At 43.9% G+C, this 20,556-nt stretch overlaps 1 protein-coding gene and 1 pseudogene across 1 annotated transcript; both read left to right on the top strand.

Moving 5' to 3' along the window:
* The first annotated feature begins 217 nt into the window (after window positions 1–217).
* Window positions 218–400, top strand: LOC140633225 (ATP synthase subunit ATP5MJ, mitochondrial pseudogene; annotated as a pseudogene).
* A 220-nt stretch (window positions 401–620) lies between these two features.
* Window positions 621–19,449, top strand: LOC140633120 (uncharacterized). Its single transcript, XM_072825145.1, has 5 exons — window positions 621–1,041; window positions 5,286–5,404; window positions 14,260–14,463; window positions 14,986–15,157; window positions 18,895–19,449. Exons 1-4 carry the CDS (start codon window positions 621–623, stop codon window positions 15,004–15,006), a joined length of 765 nt encoding a protein of 254 aa, XP_072681246.1. The 3' UTR covers window positions 15,007–15,157; window positions 18,895–19,449.
* The last annotated feature ends 1,107 nt before the right edge of the window (window positions 19,450–20,556 follow it).

Below are 20,556 nucleotides of genomic sequence, written 5' to 3'. Positions count from 1 at the left end.
AACCTCACGTCATGTTCACAACTTTGCTAATTACAGAAGACTGGACATTTTGACTACTGGATTTTCGATTACCTAAATGTAACCAGACAGTGCGTGGGGTTCCTGAGCCTTCATTCAGGGTCAGTGCTTTAAGAACTAGGCAATATAGCACCCAGTGACCTTTCCGAGTCCTTGGCCGGGCAGATCCCTGAGGCATGCACCAGGGGTCCTATACCAAATGTTTCAAAGTCTTTTTAAAAATATTTGGGTCCCCATGAAGCCCTATTCTACCCAAGTTTATCAGAAGATTTGAGTAGGAATGGGGTTGATGGGCTTCATCATTTATAAAATTAGGAGTGCTGATGAAGGAAGTAAAGCTCTGAAAGCTTCTAGTCCTGCACCTGCTCATGGTCATCACTAAGCAGCTTTACTTAGAATACACACCAGATGGAACATCAGTCTGGCTGTAAAGCTCAGCAAGCTCTGTTAGATGGGGACATGGAGCATTGCTGTAAACTTGTAAACATGTCATTTCCTTTGTGACATGAATCAAGGTATCTGTGAGGTACACCAAACAAACAAAAAAATTGGGCAACAAAAAAGTGTTGTGCTTATCATTATTTTTAAACCCTCCTGGGATGATGTGTGCTTGCTCTTGTCTTGTCTTTGCACTCAAGGCAGAAGATGCAGTGAAGGACCTAAGGTACAGCCTGGAACATAGGTGCCGGGACTCTCGGGAGGCCGGCGACGGCCCGCGCCACAGGTGGCATCCGGGGCGGGGCCTGCGCGCCGTCGGGCGGCGGGGGCGTGGCCTGGGCTCCGCGGCGGGGGCCTGGCCCCTCCCCAGATGCCTCCGCGCGCCCGCCGCCCTCCAGCGCGCCAGGCCTCCCGAGCGCCCAGTGCGCAGGCGCCGGCGGGGGGCTCCGAGCGTGCGCCGAGATGGAGCGCGGTCGGAGCGCGCGGCGGCGGTTGCCCCGCGGACTGACGGGAGGTCGGGCCGCCCGCCGTGTCGCCCTGCGCCTGCTGAACTCCGAGCGCCCGAGGATGTCAGCGCTGAGGAAGGTGCGAGCCGCGGGGCCGTGGCCGGGTCGTGCTGCGCGGCGGCCTCGTCCCTCGCCGGCGGGGGTTCCCCGACCCTGCGCTCCCGGGGCGTGGGTGCGGCGCGGGCTGTGCGGGGCGGACGGGCGGGCTGGGGGAGCTGCGGGGCCTGAGGAGGGGGCGGCGTCCGGCTCCCGCGGGGCAGCGGCGAGGGAACACGGAAGCGGCTCGGGTTTGGGGCAGCGCCAGCGGCAGGACGGACGGTCCCTGGACGGCTCGGGAGCCTCCGGCCACACGGCCCGCCGCACCTGCTGCCGGTCCGTCCAACGGATGCGGGGCGCCGAGGCACGTGTGGAGCCGCGCGCTAACTTAGCGGCGCCCTGGCACCGGCCGCGCGGGCGGCGCTGGGACCGCGGGGCTGCCGGCGAGTGGCACGCGCCCCGGGTTACCCGCCGCCTCTGGCGCGCAGCACAGGTGGCATCCGGGGCGGGGCCTGCGCGGCGGCGGGCGGCGGCGGGCGGCGGCGGGCGGCGGGTCCTGGCCCCTCCCCAGATGCCTCCGCCGCCCCCCAGCGCGCCAGGTCTCCCGAGCGCCCAGTGCGCAGGCGCCGGCGAGGGGCTCCGAGCGTGCGCCGGGCTGGGTACCGTGACTAAGGCCATGTCGCTCTGCGCCCGAGGATGTCTGCGCTGAGGAAGGTGCGAGCCGCGGGCGGGGCGCGGGCAAGGACCCCGAGCAGCGGGGCGCACGGTCGCGGGCTGCGCTGGGCTGGTTTTCATGATCTCCTAGGACTTATCTGTTGCTTTAAAAAATTTTTTCCTTGTTTATGATTTTAAAAAGCCATAGTTTAAATATCGGGGCCGTATAATTAAAAAAAAATCGATCATCTTCAGAAGTTGATTTTCTTACCTGTGTTTTCTATTTTATTTGTAAAAGATTTTACTTACTGACTTGTGAGAGACAGAGAGAGGCAGAGACACAGAGGGAGAAGCAGGCTCCCCATAGGAAGCCCAGTGTGGGGCTGGATCCTGGGCCAGAATCACGCCCTGAGCCAAAGTTAGTCGCTCAGCTTCTCAATCACCCAGGTGTCCCTGTGTTTTCTATTTTAATTTAGATAATAAGGCGTATGTCATCAATCTCGAAGTGATTTGCTATTTGGTTAGTCCCCCAGACTCCTTTCAGGTTTTATCCACAGATTAGAAATTATAGGGATCTTTCACTTTATGTGTTTTATGCGGATGCTTATTCCTCTGCTTCTCTTGGTTCTTCATTAGAGAACCAAACTTTTTGAAGTGAAGTTGAGTAAAGGTATAGACAGAATTCTAGTAAGGGGCAATTGCCACTTGAGGAAGTCTTAAGAAGTCACTTTATTATTTTTTAAAGCGTTTTTTTTTTTTAAGATTTTATTTATTCATAAGAGAGACACAGAGACAGACACAGGCAGAGGGAGAAGCAGGCTCCATGCAGGGAGCCCACAGTGGGACTTGATCCTGGGTCTCCAGGATCAAGCCCTGGCCCAAAGGCAGTGCTAAACTGCTGGGCCACCCGGGCTGCCCAATTTTTAAAACGTTTTTATCAGGGACGCCTGGGTGGCTCAGTGCTGAAGCGTCAGCCTTCAGCCCAGGGTGTGATCCTGGAGTCCTGGGATCGAGTCCCACTTTGGGCTGCCTGCATGGAGCCTGCTTCTCTTTCTGCCTATGTCTGCCTCTCTCTCTCTGTCTGTCTCATGAATAAATAAAATCTTTAAAAAATTCATCAAATGCCTCTTTTGTGCCAACCACAGGACTATGTGCCTTGTTCCCTTGCATTCTTATAACAATCACATTAACCACCACTTTTCCTCTTGCTTTAACTGTACTTTGAGATAACTGTGGATTCATGTGTTGAAAGACGTAATACAGATCTCGTGTACCCTTGACCCTGCTTCCTCCAGTGGTGACATCTCGCATAGTTATGGTAACCACGTGGGTACGTCGTCACTGATGCAGCCCCTTAGGCTTTTTCAGATTTTACCTGTATTATATGCACACACTTGTGTATGTGCATACGTTTGTGTATTTTTTCCTGTCCAGTTTACTACATGTGTAGATTACCGTTTCTTTTGAACATATGATGGAAAGAAGGCTGAGGTAAGTTATGGGAGGTAAATGAAGTATAGACCTTGTTTGAATCTAGGTCTGTTTGACTCAGAGTTTTGATTTTTCAATAGCAGTAGTGATGGGCACTCCTGGGTGATGCAGTGGGTTGAGTGTCTGACTCTTGGTCTCAGCTCCAACCATGATCAGGGTCATGATTTGGAGCTTTGTGTCAAGCTCCATGCTGAGCGTGGAGTCTGCTTAAGATTCTGTCTCCCTCCCAGGATCGAATCCCACGTCGGGCTCCTGGTGCATGGAGCCTCCTTCTCCCTCTGCCTATGTCTCTGCCTCTCTCTCTCTCTCTCTCTCTGTCTCTCTGTGTGACTATCATAAAAAAAAAAAAAAAAAAAAAAGATTCTGTCTCCCTCTGCCCCTGTCCCCTGCCTCTCTGTAAAATAATCTTAAAAGAAATAACAGTCCTGATGAATAACAGTAATAATAACAACAATAGCTGAAGCTCACCGAGTTACATATGAAATAGACTATTTACCATGTGCCGGGGCTGTTCTAATATATTACCTCAGTTAACGCCCCCCCCCCCAAGAACTATACCTCATAAATTATGTTATAGTTGAACTAGTATTATTGATTAAACTAACCATATTTCCCAGGAACAAGGAATTCCCTTTATTGCTCCTGAAATCAATAATAAAATACTGAAATTCTACCTCCTTTTTACATAATGTTCAATTTGAACCTCTGACCTTAACCACTGATCTTGGCAATTGTCGTGTTTTTGAAGGTGTGTGTATCTGTGTATGTGTAAAGTGAGACCTGTATTATTATACATCGAATTATGTTGAGACACCTTACAGATAGTTTTATGAAATCATAAATAAGAGCTAGCTTAGGCACGATGCCAGGTTTTTAAGGGAATAAGTGTAAATCATCAAGAATACTTAAGAATGTAATAGGGAGACATTTTCTTCCCCCTAAAGTAGAATAGATCTTTTTGGCCACATGCAGTCCCAGGAATGTTTGAGTTTAACGTCTCAAGTTACAGATCCAGCTTTCCAAGGGAAAGCGAATACATTTGGTGAATGATCACTGATTATCAGAATATGATAATACTTTAGGAAGATAATAGATATACTAATCAGCAGGCCATAATTTACTATTCTTTGCTAGTTACATATCTTGTAAAGCTGTCCCTGTGATGAACAGCAGCACTTCAGAGCAGGAGTAACAACACGCTCCTGTGTCGTAGATCCCAGGGGGTTTCGGTGCTCTTGTAGACAGCAGACAGAAATAAAAGGAAGTTTCTCCTTTTTACCTCGTATAATCCCACTGGAAAGTGAAATGTGTGCTGAGAGTTGATACTGACTTCTTCTAGGTTACCTCCCTGAAGAGGCCCCAGGCAGGCACTGTTGTAACAGTTCTTGAACAGGAGTCTGATGGCCCCCAAAGGAGGTGGAGGGTTTCTGCAACAGGCTACTGGTGGAATAGGGTGCTACTGTCTAGCCCCAGGAAGCTTCTAGTGAGGAGGGCCCCTAGGAACCTGCATCCTTTTTCTTAACGCTTTCAGAGGGTACGGCATACGCCCAGATTGGAGTTAAAGGTAAACTCAGTTCTGTGTAGCTTGTGGTTGTTTTTGAGAAATGAGCAGCTACAAGAAAGCAACACCACGTATGGCTTAATAGGCCTTAGCTTTTTGGAACTTGAATTTGGATGTAGATAACGGAAATGGTTTTGAAGCTATATATCATTAGGAACTCTTTGGAAACCACAAAACCTTTTTAATGGGCCACTCTATCAATTTTCTGCTCTTCTAAGGAAGTTTTTCCTATTCATGACTCATTTTGCTCTTCGGCTAACACTGAGGGAAATGTAGTGACAATTTAGTTTTCTTCTTCCTCTGAAAGCTTGTACACGTTTTCTGCCTCGGGTTGTGTCCACTTGGATGCCTGGAGAATGTTGACAAACAAGAGGTTAGGCTAGCCTGTTGATGCTGCATATTTGTTTCGGCTTTAAAAATCAAAAAGGTTCCTTGGCTTTCTCAGAGAAGCATTCTGCTTGATGGCCCAGAATACTGATCCAGTAAAAACGACATGTTCCAGCCATCCTTCACACACACCTTAAGTGAAATTAATGAGATCACTCTACGATTACGCTTTGTGTTTTATTTTCACTTTCTAGGTCTGTATGAGCTGTTGGCTCTTGTGCCAGGCCAGCTGGGGCCACGTGTGGACAGCCAGGAAGACCTGACCTTCCTCTGGGATATGTTTGGTGAGAAAATCCTGCATTCACTGGTAAAGGTAAAACCATGCTGATGTCAGATTCTCTTGGTGGGAAAACATATGGAAAAATATCTTGAGCACCGTCTCATAAACCAGAGATCAAATTGTTGCCTTCTGCAAAGCAGAACAAATCAGCCTTGTTCCACTTCCCTGATAGGCATGGAAGTTGTTAAAGATTCTACCAAAAATACCTAGAATATTTCCCTTAATGGTGGTGATCTGGCTGTGTGCACTAATGAAGCCAACGTGGTCCTGCCCTTGTTTAGACGAAGAATATGAAATAATAGCAGGAAGGTTTAGGCTCCTAATGGACAATATTCATGAGCTGGAATTTAACTTGAGTAGATGAATGGTCACAGCAAAAATTAGAAGGAATATATTTTCTGACGTTAAGGATGGCAGCAGTTCATAGCCACATTAATTTAAAAAAATTACCTTTCCATATAAATCTTAAGATAATTTGTTCCAGCTCTCTGAAGAAAGTCCATGGTATTTTGATAGGGATTGCATTAAATGTGTAAATTGCCCTAGGTAGCATTTAGATTTTCAATATATTAATTCTTCCAATCCAACACCATGGAGTATTTTTCCATCTCTTTGTGTCTTCCTCAATTTCTTTCAGAAGTGTTCTGTAGTTTTTAGGGTATAGATCCTTTACTTCTTTGGTTAAGTTTATTCCTAGGTATCTTAGGCTTTTGGGTGCAATTGTAAATGGGATTGACTCCTTAATTTCTCTTTCTTCAGTCTCATTGGTAGTGTATAGAAATGCCACTGACTTCTGGGCATTGATTTTGTATCCTGCCACACTGCCGAATTGCTGTATGAGTTCTAGCAACTTGGGGTGGAGTCTTTTGGGTTTTCTATGTAGAGTATCATGTCATCGGCGAAGAGGGAGAGTTTGACTTCTTTGCCAGTGTGAATGCCTTTTCTGTCTTTTGTTGTCTGATTGCTGGGACTAGGGCTTCTAGTACTATGTTGAATAGCAGTAGTGAGAGTGGACATCCCTGTCTTGTTCTTGATCTTAGGGGAAAGGCTCCTAGTGTTTCCCATTGATAATGATATTTGCTGTGGGCTTTTCATAGGTGGCTTTTAAAATGCTGAGGCATGTTCCCTCTATCGCTACACTCTGAGTTTTGATCAGGAATGGATGCTGTATTTTGTCGAATGGTTTCTCTGCATCTAATGAGAGGATCATATGGTTCTTGGTTTTTCTCTTGCTGATATGATCAATAACATTGATTGCTTTACAAGTGTTGAACCAGCCTTGCATCCTGGGGATAAATCCTACTTGGTCATGGTGAATCATCTTCTTAATATATTGTTGGATCCTAGTGGCTAATATCTTGTTGAGAATTTTTGCATCTGTGTTCATCATGATTATTGGTCTATAATTCTCCTTTTTGGTGGGGTCTTTGTCTGGTTTTGGAATTAGGGTGATGCAGGCCTCATAGAATGAGTTTGGAAGTACTCCATCTCTTTGTATTTTCTGAACAGCTTTAGTAGAATAGGTATGGTTTCTTCTTTAAACATTTCATAGAATTCCCCAGCGAAGCCATCTGGCCCTGGACTTTTGTGTCTTGGGAGGTTTTTGATGACTGCTTCAATTTACTCCCTGGGTATTGGCCTGTTCAGGAAACAACAAATGCTGGAGAGGATGTGGAGAAAGGGGAACCCTCTTGCACTGTTGGTGGGAATGTCAGTTGGTGCAGCCACTCTGGAAAACTGTGTGGAGGTTCCTCAAAGAGTTGAAAATAGATCTGCCCTACATACGACCCAGCAATTGCACTGCTGGGGATTTACCCCAAAGATACAGATGCAGTGAAACGCCAGGACACCTCCACCCCGATGTTTATGGCAGCAATGTCCACAATAGCCAAACTGTGGAAGGAGCCTCAGTGTCCATTGAAAGATGAATGGATAAAGAAGATGTGGTTTATGTATACAATGGAATATTACTCAGCCATTAGAAATGACAAAAAATTGTGGCATGTTTCCTTTAAATTCCCAGAATTTACATTCTGTTTCTTGGTGTAGTGCTGACAGGTTGTACAATGCAGAGAACAGGCATGTGCGACTATTCTGCCCTGAAACTGTGCTGATGCAAATCGTATGGACAACAAGGGCAACAACACTCTCCATTATGTGGCCTTTGAGGATAATATCTCAATAGGGAAGCTATTTTTTACACAAAGGTGATGCAGATGCAAAATGCAAGGTACAGATCAACTTTTTTCTTACAGTGTAGTTGACATTATAAATATATATATATTATATATATATAGCTGCAAAAGGTTTATTCTATATATATGTACATATATATGAACACATCGACACTGAATTTTATAAATCAGGTCCTGTCATCATGGAAACAACTCCAAAACCAAGGCAGGGGGAGAGAAAGAGAAAAGTAATGCATATAGAAAGGCTACATTCTGTCTGCCAGACGCCCTTCCACACCAGAAAGAAAATCTTCCCTTTCGTGCCTGGGAGTAGATGGTGCGCTCAGGGCCCACAAAGGATTGAAGGCCTAGAGGGGAGTGTGGATGATGATGGATGAATGCTGTGCAGGGGCTTTGGAAATGGATGCTTCTGGGGATTAGTAGGAGACCGTGACCCAGAGGACTTAGAGTAGCTTGGGTGAGTGTAAATGGGAGGAGATAGCATCAGGTTGTAATAGGCCATGGGAGCTCTAGGCCCTAAGGTTTAGAAGATGAGAGCAAGGGGATCAGGTCATGGCATCCTACAGGGGGTATGTACTTGTGCTGGTAGCCACTCTGCCAGCCACATACCAAGGTGAGGTCTCTCATTCCCAAGAGTAGCTCCTGCTCAGCCTGTGTAGTTCCTATTATTACTATTGTTTCATAACCTCTATAAACAGCAGGGGGCTTGGACTCCTGGCCCTTCTTATCTTGATGAAGTCCCAATAGTTCATTTTGCTTTTGTTTCTTTTGCCTTCGTGGATGGATCTTGCAAGAAGTTACTGTGGCCGAGTTCAAAAAGGGTGTTGCCTGTGTTCTCCTCTAGGATTTTGATGGAATATTGTCTCACATTTAGATCTTTAATCCATTTTGAGTTTATCTTTGTGTATGGTGCAAGGGAGTGGTCTAGTTTCATTCTTCTGCATGTGGATGTCCAATTTACCCAGCACCGTTTATTGAAGAGACTGTCTTTCTTCCAATGGATAGTCTTTCCTCCTTTATCGAATATTAGTTGACCATAAAGTTGAGGGTCCACTTCTGGGTTCTCTATTCTGTTCTATTGATCTATGTGTCTGTTTTTGTGCCAGTCCCACACTATCTTGATGACCACAGCTTGGTAGTACAACCTGAAATCTGGCATTGTGATGCCCCCAGATACGGTTTTCTTTTTTAAATTCCCCTGGCTATTCGGGGTCTTTTCTGATTCCACACAAATCTTAAAATAATTTGTTCTAACTCTCTGAAGAAAGTCCATGGTATTTTGATAGGGATTGCATTAAACGTGTAAATTGCCCTGGGTACCATTGACATTTTCACAATATTAATTCTGCCAATCCATGAGCATTGAATATTTTTCCATCTCTCTGTCTTCCTCAATTTCTTTCAGAAGTGTTCTATAGTTTTTAGCATATAGATCCTTTACCTCCTTGGTTAGGTTTATTCCTAGGTATCTTAGGCTTTTGGGTGCAATTGTAAATGGGATTGACTCCTTAATTTCTCTTTCTTCAGTCTCATTGGTAGTGTATAGAAATGCCATTGATTTCTGGGCATTGATTTTGTATCCTGCCACGCTACCAAATTGCTGTATGAGTTCTAGCAATCTTGGGGTGGAGTCTTTTGGGTTTTCTATGTAGAGTATCATGTCATCGGCGAAGAGGGAGAGTTTGACTTCTTTGCCAGTGTGAATGCCTTTTCTGTCTTTTGTTGTCTGATTGCTGGGACTAGGGATTCTAGTACTATGTTGAATAGCAGTAGTGAGAGTGGACATCCCTGTCTTGTTCTTGATCTTAGGGGAAAGGCTCCTAGTGTTTCCCCATTGAGAATGATATTTGCTGTGGGCTTTTCATAGGTGGCTTTTAAAATGCTGAGGCATGTTCCCCCTATCCCTACACTCTGAAGAGTTTTGATCAGGAATGGATGCTGTATTTTGTCAAATGCTTTCTCTGCATCTAATGAGAGGATCATATGGTTCTTGGTTTTTCTCTTGCTGATATGATGAATCACATTGATTGTTTTACGAGTGTTGAACCAGCCTTGTGTCCCAGGGATAAATCCTACTTGGTCATGGTGAATAATTTTCTTAATGTATTGTTGGATCCTATTGGCTAGTATCTTGTTGAAAATTTTTGCATCTATATTCATCAGGGATATTGGTCTATAATTAATTCTCCTTTTTGGTGGGGTCTTTGTCTGGTTTTGGAATTAAGGTGATGCTGGCCTCATAGAACGAATTTGGAAGTACTCCATCTGTTTCTATCTTTCCAAACAGCTTTAGAAGAATAGGTATGGTTTCTTCTTTAAACGTTTGATAGAATTCCCCAGCGAAGCCATCTGGCCCTGGACTTTTGTGTCTTGGGAGGTTTTTGATGACTGCTTCAATTTCCTCCCTGGTTATTGGCCTCTTCAGGTTTTCTATTTCTTCCTGTTCCAGTTTTGGTAGTTTGTGGCTTTCTAGGAATGCGTCCATTTCTTCTAGATTGCCTAATTTATTTGCGTATAGCTGTTCATAATATGTTTTTATTTATTTTATTTTTTTAAGGATTTATTTATTTATGATAGACATAGAGAGAGAGAGAGGCAGAGACACAGGAGGAGGGAGAAGCAGGCTCCATGCCAGAAGCCTGACGTGGGACTCGATCCCAGGAGTCCAGGATCGTGCCCTGGGCCAAAGGCAGGCGCCAAACCTCTGAGCCACCCAAGGATCCCCCATAATATGTTTTTAAAATCGTTTGTATTTCCTTGGTGTTGGTAGTGGTCTCTCCTTTCTCATTCATAATTTTATTAATTTGAGTCTTCTCCATCTTTTTTTAATAGGGCTGGCTAATGGTTTATCTATCTTATTAATTCTTTCAAAGAACCAACTCCTGGTTCTGTTGATCTGTTCCACAGTTCTTCTGGTCTCGATTTCGTTGAATTCTGCTCAAATCTTTATTAACTCTCTTTTTCTGCTGGGTGTAGGATGTATTTGCTGTTTTTTCTCTAGCTCCTTTATGTGTAAGGTTAGATTTTGTATTTGGTTCTTTCCAGTTTTTGAATGGATGTTTGTATTGCGATGCATTTCCCCCTTAGGACTGCTTTTGCTGCATCCCAAAGATTTTGAACGGTTGTATCTTCATTCTCATTAGTTTCCATGAATCTTTTTAATTCTTCCTTAGTTTCCTGGTTGACCCTTTCATCTTTTAGCAGGATGGTCCTTAACCTCCACGTGTTTGAGGTCCTTCCAAACTTCTTGTTGTGATTTAGTTCTAATTTCAAGGCATTATGGTCTGAGAATATGCAGGGGACGATCCCAATCTTTTGGTATCGGTTCAGACCCGATTTGTGACCCAGTATATGGTCTATTCTGAAGAGAGTTCCATGTGTACTTGAGAAGAATGTGTATTCAATTGAGTTTGGGTGTAAAGTTCTGTAGATATCTGTGAAATCCATCTGGTCCAGTGTGTCATTTAAAGCTCTCGTTTCTTTGGAGATGTTGTGCTTAGAAGACCTATCGAGTATAGAAAGAGCTAGATTGAAGTCACCAAGTATAAGTGTATTATTATCTAAGTATTTCTTCACTTTGGTTATTAATTGATTTAAATATTTGGCAGCTCCCACATTCGGGGCATATATATTGAGGATTGTTAAGTCCTCTTGTTGGATAGATCCTTTAAGTATGAGATAGTGTCCCTCTTCATCTCTCACTACAGTCTTCGGGGTAAATTTTAGTTTATCTGATATAAGAATGGCTACCCCTTTCTTTTGAAGACCATTTGAATGGTAAATGGTTCTCCAACCTTTTATTTTCAGGCTGTAGGTGTCCTTCTGTCTAAAATGAGTCTCTTGTAGACAGCAAATAGATGGGTCCTGCTTTTTTATCCAGTCTGACACCCTGCGCCTTTTGATGGGGTCATTAAGCCCGTTCATGTTCAGAGTTACTATTGAAAGGTATGAGTTTAGTAGCATCATGATAACTATTCAGTCCTTGTTTTTGTGGATTGTTCCACTGAACTTCTTAAAGGGCAATTTTAAGAGTCCCCCTTAAAATTTCTTGCAGAGCTGGTTTGGAGGTCACATATTCTTTCAGTTCCTGCCTGTCTTGGAAGCTCTTTATCTCTCCTTCCATTCTGAATGAGATCCTTGCTGGATAAAGTATTCTTGGTTGCATGTTCTTCTCATTTAGGACCCTGAATATATCCTGACAGCCCTTTCTGGCCTGCCAGGTCTCTGTGGAGAGGTCTGCTGTTACCCTAATACTCCTCCCCATAAAAGTCAGGCATTTCTTGTCTCTTGCTGCTTTAAGGATCTTCTCTTTATCTTTGGAATTTGCAAGCTTCACTATTAAATGTTGTGGTGTTGAACGGTTTTTATTGATTTTAGGGGGGGATCTCTCTATTTCCTGGATCTGAATGCCTGTTTCCCTTCCCATATTAGGAAAGTTTTTAGCTGTGATTTGTTCAAATACATATTCTGGCCCTCTGTCCCTTCAGCGCCCTCGGGAATTCCAATTAAACGTAGGTTTTTGTTCTTCAGGTTGTCGTTTATTTCCCTTAGTCTATCCTAATGGTCTTTTAATTGTCTCTTTTTTCCTCAGTTTCCCTCTTTTCCATCAACTTGTCTTCTATGTCACTCGTTCTTCCACCTCATTAACCCTCGTCGTTAGGACTTCTAGTTTGGATTGCATCTCATTCAATTGATTTTTAATTTCTGCCTGATTGGATCTAAATTCTGCAGTCATGAAGTCTCTTGAGTCCTTTATGCTTTTTTCTAGAGCCACCAGTAGCTGTATAATAGTGCTTCTAAATTGGCTTTCTGACATTGAATTGTAATCCAGATTTTGTAACTCTGTGGGAGAGAGGACTGTTTCTGATTCTTTCTTTTGAGGTGAGGTTTTCCTTCTAGTCATTTTGCTCAGTGCAGAGTGGCCAGAAACAAGTTGTATTTGGAAAAGGAGAAAAAGAGAGGAGAGAAAGAAGGAAAGAAAAGAGAAAAAGGAAAAAGAAAAAAGGAAGAAAAATGAAAAGAAAGAAAAATAAAGGAAAAAAAGGGTGGGGGAAGCAAACAAATCAAAAAGGAAATAAAGAAGAAAAAAACACGGGGGGAGTATCTTCTGATTCTGTATACTTTAAGTCCCTTGACTTACCCTGGAACTTGTCCATCTAGTTGGTCTTCTGGGGGAGTGGCCTGTTGTGCTGATTTTCGGGTGTTGGCACTTGGAGCTCTCTGCCCTCTGCCTGGTGTAGGGCTCAGTGGGGGTTGTTTACTCTGTGAGGCCCCAGGAGGAACATCATTATTGGCGGCGGCCAGCTCTGGAGCCCTGGATTCAGCTCCTGCAGTAACTAGGGAGCTCTCAGTCTGCAGTGCCTGGAGGCTCCGGGGACGGGCAGCTGATCTGCTCAGCTCCAGGCAGGAGCGTCCTTGCTGTTCTGGGCCCTCCCCGCCTCTGCCTGTCCCGGGGGGAGGCCGGAACCTGGGTTGTGTCCTGGCGCCCAGTGCTCCCGGGCCTGTGCTGTTGGATTCACGCTCCAGGTGGCACAGCCCCCTTCCGCGGAGCCATCGCCCGAGGCCCTCCGAGCTGCTCCCAGAGTGGAGCAGCCCCCTCTGCACAGAGCCTCTTCCTCTGCGGGAGCCGCCTCTGAGCTGCTCCCTGGCCACGCAGCCCCCTCTCCGCGGAGCTACCGACCGAGCCCCCCTGAGCTGCTCCCTGGTCCAGCCATGCCCGTGCTGCGGCCCTTTAGGGAGCTCGGTGCACTCTCCCCGGGGCGCAGTTGCTCTGTTACTATCCCAGGGAGCCTGAGGGCATCCCCTCACTCCTGGGGTCCTTCTCCAAATCCCTGCAAGACCTTTCCGCCCTGGAAGATTGGTGTAGCTCCTGCTTCTCCGGGCCAGAGCTCTCCTTTCCTGGGACACTCGCCCCAGCCTTAGCTCGGCTCCTCGCGGGGTCCCTCCCCTCTGGGTGCCTTTTGTTTCTTCCCCCCCCCCCCCCCCCCCCCCCCCCGTCTTCCTACCTTGATAGAAGGGTGAACTCTTTCACTGTAGCATTCCAGCTGTTCTCTCTTTAAATCTTAGGCCGAATTCATAGATTTTCAGGATAATTTGAAGGTTATCTAGGTAATTTGGTGGGGACAGGTGATTTGGAGACCCTACTCTTCCGCTACCTTGTGCCTCCTCCAGAAGCTGTTTTTATACAAAGGAGATACGGAGGCATAAAACAAGGTACATATCAACTTTTTTTTCTACAACATAGTTGACATTTTAGGTGTATATATATATATATATATATATATATAGCTTCAAAAGCTTTTATTCTATATATATATACGTATATATGAACAGATCGACACCGACTTTTATACATCAGGTCCTGTCTCATGGAAACATCTCCAAAACCAAGGCAGGGAAAGGGAAAAGTAATGCATATAGAAAGGCTACATTCTGTCTGCCAGACGCCCTTCCACACCAGAGAGAAAATCTTCCCATTCATGCCTGGCACTACACGGTGCGTTCAGGGCCCACAAAGGATTGAAGGCCTAGCGGGGAGTGTGATGATGATGATGGCCGAATGCCGTGCAGGTAGGGGCTTAGGAAGTGGATGCTTCCGGGGATGAGTAGGAGATCGTGACCCAGAGGAGTAGAGTAGCTTGGGTGAGTGTTAAAGGAGGTGAAACTTGTGGCATGTTTCCTTTAAATTCCCAGAATTTGCATTCTGTTTCTTGGTGTAGTACTGACAGGGTATACAACGTAAAGAACAACCCTGTGCTACTCTTCTGCCCCGACACGGTGCTGAGAAAAGTGTTAAGGACAACAAGGGCAACACCTCAACGTTATGTGGCCTTTGAGGAGAATGTGTCGATAGAGAAGCTGCTTTTATACAAAGGAAATGCAAAGGCCAAAAACAAGGTACACATCAACCTTTTTTTTTTGCAAGTAGTTGAGATTATAAATTATATATATCTATATCTATCTATATATATATTCAAAAGGTTTTATTCTATATATATGTACGTATTTATGAAGACATCGACACCGACTTTTATACATCAGGTCCTGTTATCATGGAAACAACTCCAAAACCAAGGCAGGGGTTGGGAAAGGGAAAAAGTAATGCATATAGAAAGGCTACATTCTGTCCGCTAGCCTCCCTTTCACACCAGAAAGAAAATCTTCCCATTCGTGCCTGGCAGTACACGGTGCGTTCAGGGCCCACAAAGGATTGAAGGCCTAGCAGGGAGTGTGGTGATGATGACGGCCGAATGTTGTGCCGGCAGGGGCTTAGGAAGTGGATGCTTCTGGGGATGAGTAGGAGACCGTGACCCAGAGGAGTAGAGTAGCTTCGGTGAGTGTAAATGGAGGTGAAATTTGTGTCATGTTTCCTTTGAATTCCCAGAATTTACTTTGTGCTTCTTGCTGTATTCCTGACAGGGTGTACAATGGAAAGAATAGGCATGTGCGACGATTCTGCCCTGACACGGTGCTTATCCAAATTTTATGGACAACAAGAACCACACCACTCTACATTCTGCGTCCTTTGAGGAGAATGTCTCAATAGAGAAGCTGTTTTTTACACAAAGCAAATTCAGACCCAAAAAACAAGGTACGTATCAACTTTTTGTTTACAAAGGAGTTGACATTATAAATATATATATAGCAGCAAAAGGTTTTATTCTCTCTATCTATCTACATATATATATATATACACACACACACACACACATATATGAACACATCGACACCGAATTTTATACATCAGGTCCTGTCATCATGGAAACGACTCCAAAACCAAGGCAGGTGTAGGGAAGGAGAAAAGGAATGCATATAGAAAGGCAACATTCTGTGCGCTTGCCACCCTTAAACCGTAGAAAGAAAATCGTCCCATTCGTGCTTGGGAGTAGATGGTGCGCTCAGGATTGAAGGCCTAGAGGGGAGTGTGGTGATGATGATGGCCGAATGCTGTGCAGGGGCTTAGGAAATGGATGCTTCTGGGGATGAGTAGGAGACCGAAACCTAGAGGAGTAGAGTAGCTTGGGTGAGTGTCAAAGGGAGGTGAAACTTGTGGCATGTTTACTTTAAAATACCAGGGTTTATTTTGTGCTTCTTGGTGCAGTGCTGACAGGCTGTTTTATCTTGGACCCCTGGCCCTCGAGATCGAGTCACATGCTCTTCAGAGTGAGCCAGACAGGTGACCCGAGAATAACTATTTTTATGCCCATATTTGTGGATGAAAAACAGAATAATACTATCCGATGAATAAAAACAACATCAACTCTGGTTGATACAAGCTGTTTTCCATGAGGTGTAGATTAGCGATTCTGATATTGCTTCATGTGTACGCTGGAATTGAATGAGGAAATGCATGGTGACAAGCAGGCTTCTCACTGTTGGGAGTGGGAGGTGACAAGGGAAGGAGGCTAAAACAATCCGTTTGTTAATGACTTAGAGTTAGTGACATCAGTAAGAATTCATCTTAAGCTCACTATAGTTACAGCTGATTGCGCAAAAAAGTGTTGACAATGTGTATTTTCTACATGAGTTAGTGTATATATATATGTATTTCTTTGTCAGATGAGAGGACATACAAGAAAGAACACTCTGGTAGCAATGTACAGACCATCACCCAGATCCTGGGATCAAATCTCACTGCGCAGTAAAAAGCATGAGGGCGGGCAGCCCAGGTGGCTCAGCGGTTTAGCGCTGCCTTCAGTCCAGGGCGTGATCCTGGGGATCCGGGATTGAGTCCCACGTCGGGCTCCCTGCATGGAGCCTGCTTTTCCCTCTCCCTGTGTCTTTGCCTCTCTGTGTGTCTCTCATGGATAAATAAATAAAATCTTAAAAGATGCAAACAAACAAAGGCAAGAGGGCTCCCTGGAGAAACGGTTGATTCCCAGGAATGGAGCATTGTAAAATGAGCCTGGGGCACCCGGCAGTTCCAAAATAAGTAACTGTTAAAATGAAACGAGCAAGCCCACATTGATGGGACCCAACTGAAATAGCTCCTTACAGCCAAAACTGGAACAGTGTGAACAACAAAATTAATTTAGTACTGGATTAGAGCGCCAAATACCAATAAATGTTCACCAGTCCATGCTGATATGAAGAAATGACTGAATAAATAGGAAAGAGAAAATATTCCAAATTTATTACAGAGATACTTTAACTTCTAAAGGAGGGTGAGCATAACACACTACTCTAGTGTGGCCTGCACATGGAGACCTCCTTCCAAACAATACAGTATGCAAAGAATGGGAAAAGAGAACAACTTTATAGTGGAGAAACCTGACAGAGACTATTTCACCCTGGGGACTAATAACAACAGTCACAAATCAAGTTGATTGTATGTACCCTTGATATGATAAAAATGGTGCTTTAGGTAGACAAATGCCAATAGAGGGGAATTCTACAACACACCTGACTAGTATGACTAAAAACTGTCAAGGTCACCAAAGACAAGGAAAGTCTGAGAAACCTTCACAGCTGAAAGGAGCCTAATGAGACAATGACAACTAAATGTAAGAGGAGATCCTGGAGTAAAAAAAAAAAAAAAAAAAAAAAAGGATATTAGCAGATTAGCAGAAAACTAAGAAAATCTGAATGAAGTATAGATTATAGTTAATAACAGTGTATCAATCAATATCAAGTCACTAACTGAAATGAATGTACCAATCTAAGGGAAGATGTTAGCGATCAGGGAAACAAGGTATAAGGCATACTGGAACTCTGTATTATCTTCATAATCTTTCTATAGATCTAAAATTGCTCCAAAAAATAAGGTCCATTAAAATTATTTTTTTTTAAAAAGCCAAGAAAGAAAAACCAAAACATATGTAATACTGGTGTACAAGAAAGAGGATATTACAAATTTATGTCTAAAGGATAAACTACTGGGTAGTAGCAGACTATCCTACTGAGTCTACTACTCAGTAGACTGAGTAGTCTATCCTTTAGTGATCTGGGGACTACTGGCTGTTCACATGGGAAATAAAATTGAATTACAGTTTCACTCCACATATAAATGACAGTTGGGCTAAAATTCAAGTATGTGAAAACAGTTTACACTATCAGAAGAAAATCTTAGAGAATAGCTTCATGATCTTGCAGTAGGTAGGAAAGCATAAGAAAAAAAGCATTAACCCTACAGAAAAGATTGATTTGTCCACATAAAAGTTACCAACTTCAATAAAAGAAATACCATTTAAGAAAAAAGAGGACAAATGGGTGGCCAGAAAAAAAATGGTGTTTCAACCTAAAATGCCCCATCATATACAAAACACAAAGAAATTGTGTAAAAAACATAAGAAACTGCTAATCAATAGAAAAATGGGAAAGGAGATGAATTAACAAATCATGGAACAAATGGCCATCAAACAAGTGGAAATAGGCTCAATAGGAGTAGTAATGCACATTTAACACTTAAGACGCCATGTTTTACCCCTCAGATGGATAAAAATGATAAAGGCTGATAATACCGAAGCTCAGAAAAATTACAAGAGAAAGATCTTTAGTGCACTGTCCACGGTCATCAAGTGCTTTAAACCCTCTGGAGGACAATTTTTTTTTTTTAAATTTTTTTTTTTTTAAATTTTTTTTTTTTTTTTTTTTTTTTATGATAGTCACACAGAGAGAGAGAGAGAGGCAGAGACATAGGCAGAAGGAGAAGCAGGCTCCATGCACCGGGAGCCCGACGTGGGATTCAATCCCGGGTCTCCAGGATCGCGCCCTGGGCCAAAGGCAGGCGCCAAACCGCTGCGCCACCCAGGGATCCCTGGAGGACAATTTGATAACATCCATTTAATATTTACATCTTTTCTTCCAAAATATTACAAAAGGGGCAAAGCTGGGGCTTTCATCAACAGAATTATGATTCTATAGTTCATTGAGCTGTGATATGATGGAAGAGGATGCCTTAGTTTAGAAGAATGACAGAGATACAGATGTATGTATAGAAAGGTTATCTAGACAGACACACACACACACACCATGGAAATACAGCTCTGACACATTACATGGTCTAGAAAGAAAGTTATAGAACAATCCACAGAGTAGGACAGAATCTGATTAAAAAGGAAACAAAAAGACATAGATTTCTGTATGTCCATCCCTATATATTTATTCATATCCATCTAGAAGTGCTCGATGCATTAAACAATATGTTTACGCACATCCCTATATAGGTGTTTAATGCACAGAACATTCTTGAAGGATACTCGTCAAACGGTGAAAGAAATGAGATTGGGGGCAGGGGAAAAACGGGTAAAGAATTCTTTTCCTTTTTTTATCTATGCATCTTTGACAATGTATTACTTGTGTAATTAAACTTTTTTTTTTTCTCCTTAGTGAAATAAGTAGAAAGGGGAAGAGGGAGAAATGGTATGTTTCACCCGGAAAGTATTTGAAAGCATTTTTGCTCCTGAGCACTATGTGCGTCGGAGTGGCCGCTCTCCTGCTGCATGAGGAGCATGCTCTCTCGCTCTGTACTCTGGAGACGACAGTGCCAAGCAACAGTACCTGGGGTAGAAGAATGACCCCTGACCTGTAAACTGCAGCTTGTCTGCAAGGAGCTACAGGGAACCATGAGCATCTCATGTGTGCACCATGCTTTTGGAACTTCCCTGAATGCAGTGACTCTTGGAGCAGGACTCAACCCTGGTTGGGACATACAGGTCAAAAATATCACCAAGCCAGGTGTGAGTCACACAGGCACTTTAGATTTGCACCAAGTGAGCCAGCTATGTGTGGAAAGTCCTTTTCAAATCTGAGTAGCCTCAGCTGTTTCCATGATGACCCTTCCACTGCCCCAGAAACTAGAAGTACTCCATTCTAATCATTCCTCGAGATAGATGTAAGCAATAATATTTTGCACTCCATTAAACTGGGGCAAATAGCATAGAACTTACTCATTATACAACTGTAGTTAATTTCCCAAACCACTATAGAAAGTTGAATCATTTATTTTATATACTAGAACACAATGTGGGACTATATAAAACCTAAAACGAAGAAAATATATATATTTTTTTTCTGAAGGACTGGCTTCCATGGTAATGTCTTGAGGAAAAAAAATAAGATTTCTCTGTATTTGAAAATCAAAATCACTTCTTACAGAAAACTAATCCTCAGTGGAAACAGTGGAAAAAAATCATAATTGATGGATAAAGATGAGACAAAACCTGCCAAAGATAAGTTATAGATATGCTTGAAAGAGCAAAGAATGAGATTTCCAAATTTGTCATTCAGCTTTGTTAAAATCATGGTGCTAGTCACTGCCCACACTGAGGACCTTCTCAGCTGCTTACACATGGCACTGGGGAAGCCAGATTCAGGACAGTCAATGCAACACACCGAATGTTATTTTTAGTCACACACTAAGCTACTTCTTTTGAGGGGCCTTAAAAATGCAAGGCATAGCTCTTCAAGCCCACTCACATTCTGTGTTGTTAGTTTCTCAAAGGGTCCATGAATTTACATTTTTAAAAAGTACTGGTTCTCAGGCCTATAAGTACAGAAAGCAAACTGATGGTTGTCAGAGGGGAGGTGGGTGGGGGGCATGGGCAGAATGGGTGAAGGGGCATGGGAGACACAGGCTCCTAGTTATGTGATGAATAATTCACGGGAGTCAAAGCCACAGCCTGAGGAATCTAGGCAATGAGGGCTCAGCAGTTGAGCATCTGCCTTCAGTTCAGGTCACGATCCTGGGGTCCTGGCATCAAGCCCTGCATCGGTTGTGCCCAAGATTGCGAATCCTAGAAACCACCAAGGAGCCGACACCGATGCAAACACATGAGGGTTTATTTACAAGCTTGAGCTTGGGTCCAAGTGTCCCCGACACAGCGGAGCAGGGACTTGGACCCTGAGACTAAGAGGCGTAGCAGCTTTATAGGGGCCAGTGGCCAATGGGATACACAGAAAGTTGCACAGTCCTGTCAGTCCACATGCAGGTGGCCAATTGAATTACACCTTACCCTATAGTATCCATTTGAGCTGGCCTATTACTTTGGT

The sequence above is a fragment of the Canis lupus genome, chromosome 5, assembly GCF_048164855.1.
Source record: "Canis lupus baileyi chromosome 5, mCanLup2.hap1, whole genome shotgun sequence".
In the NCBI taxonomy this organism is placed as follows: domain Eukaryota; kingdom Metazoa; phylum Chordata; class Mammalia; order Carnivora; family Canidae; genus Canis; species Canis lupus.
Note: the sequence above shows the minus strand (reverse complement) of the source record. Positions and strands in the feature narration are given on the sequence as shown.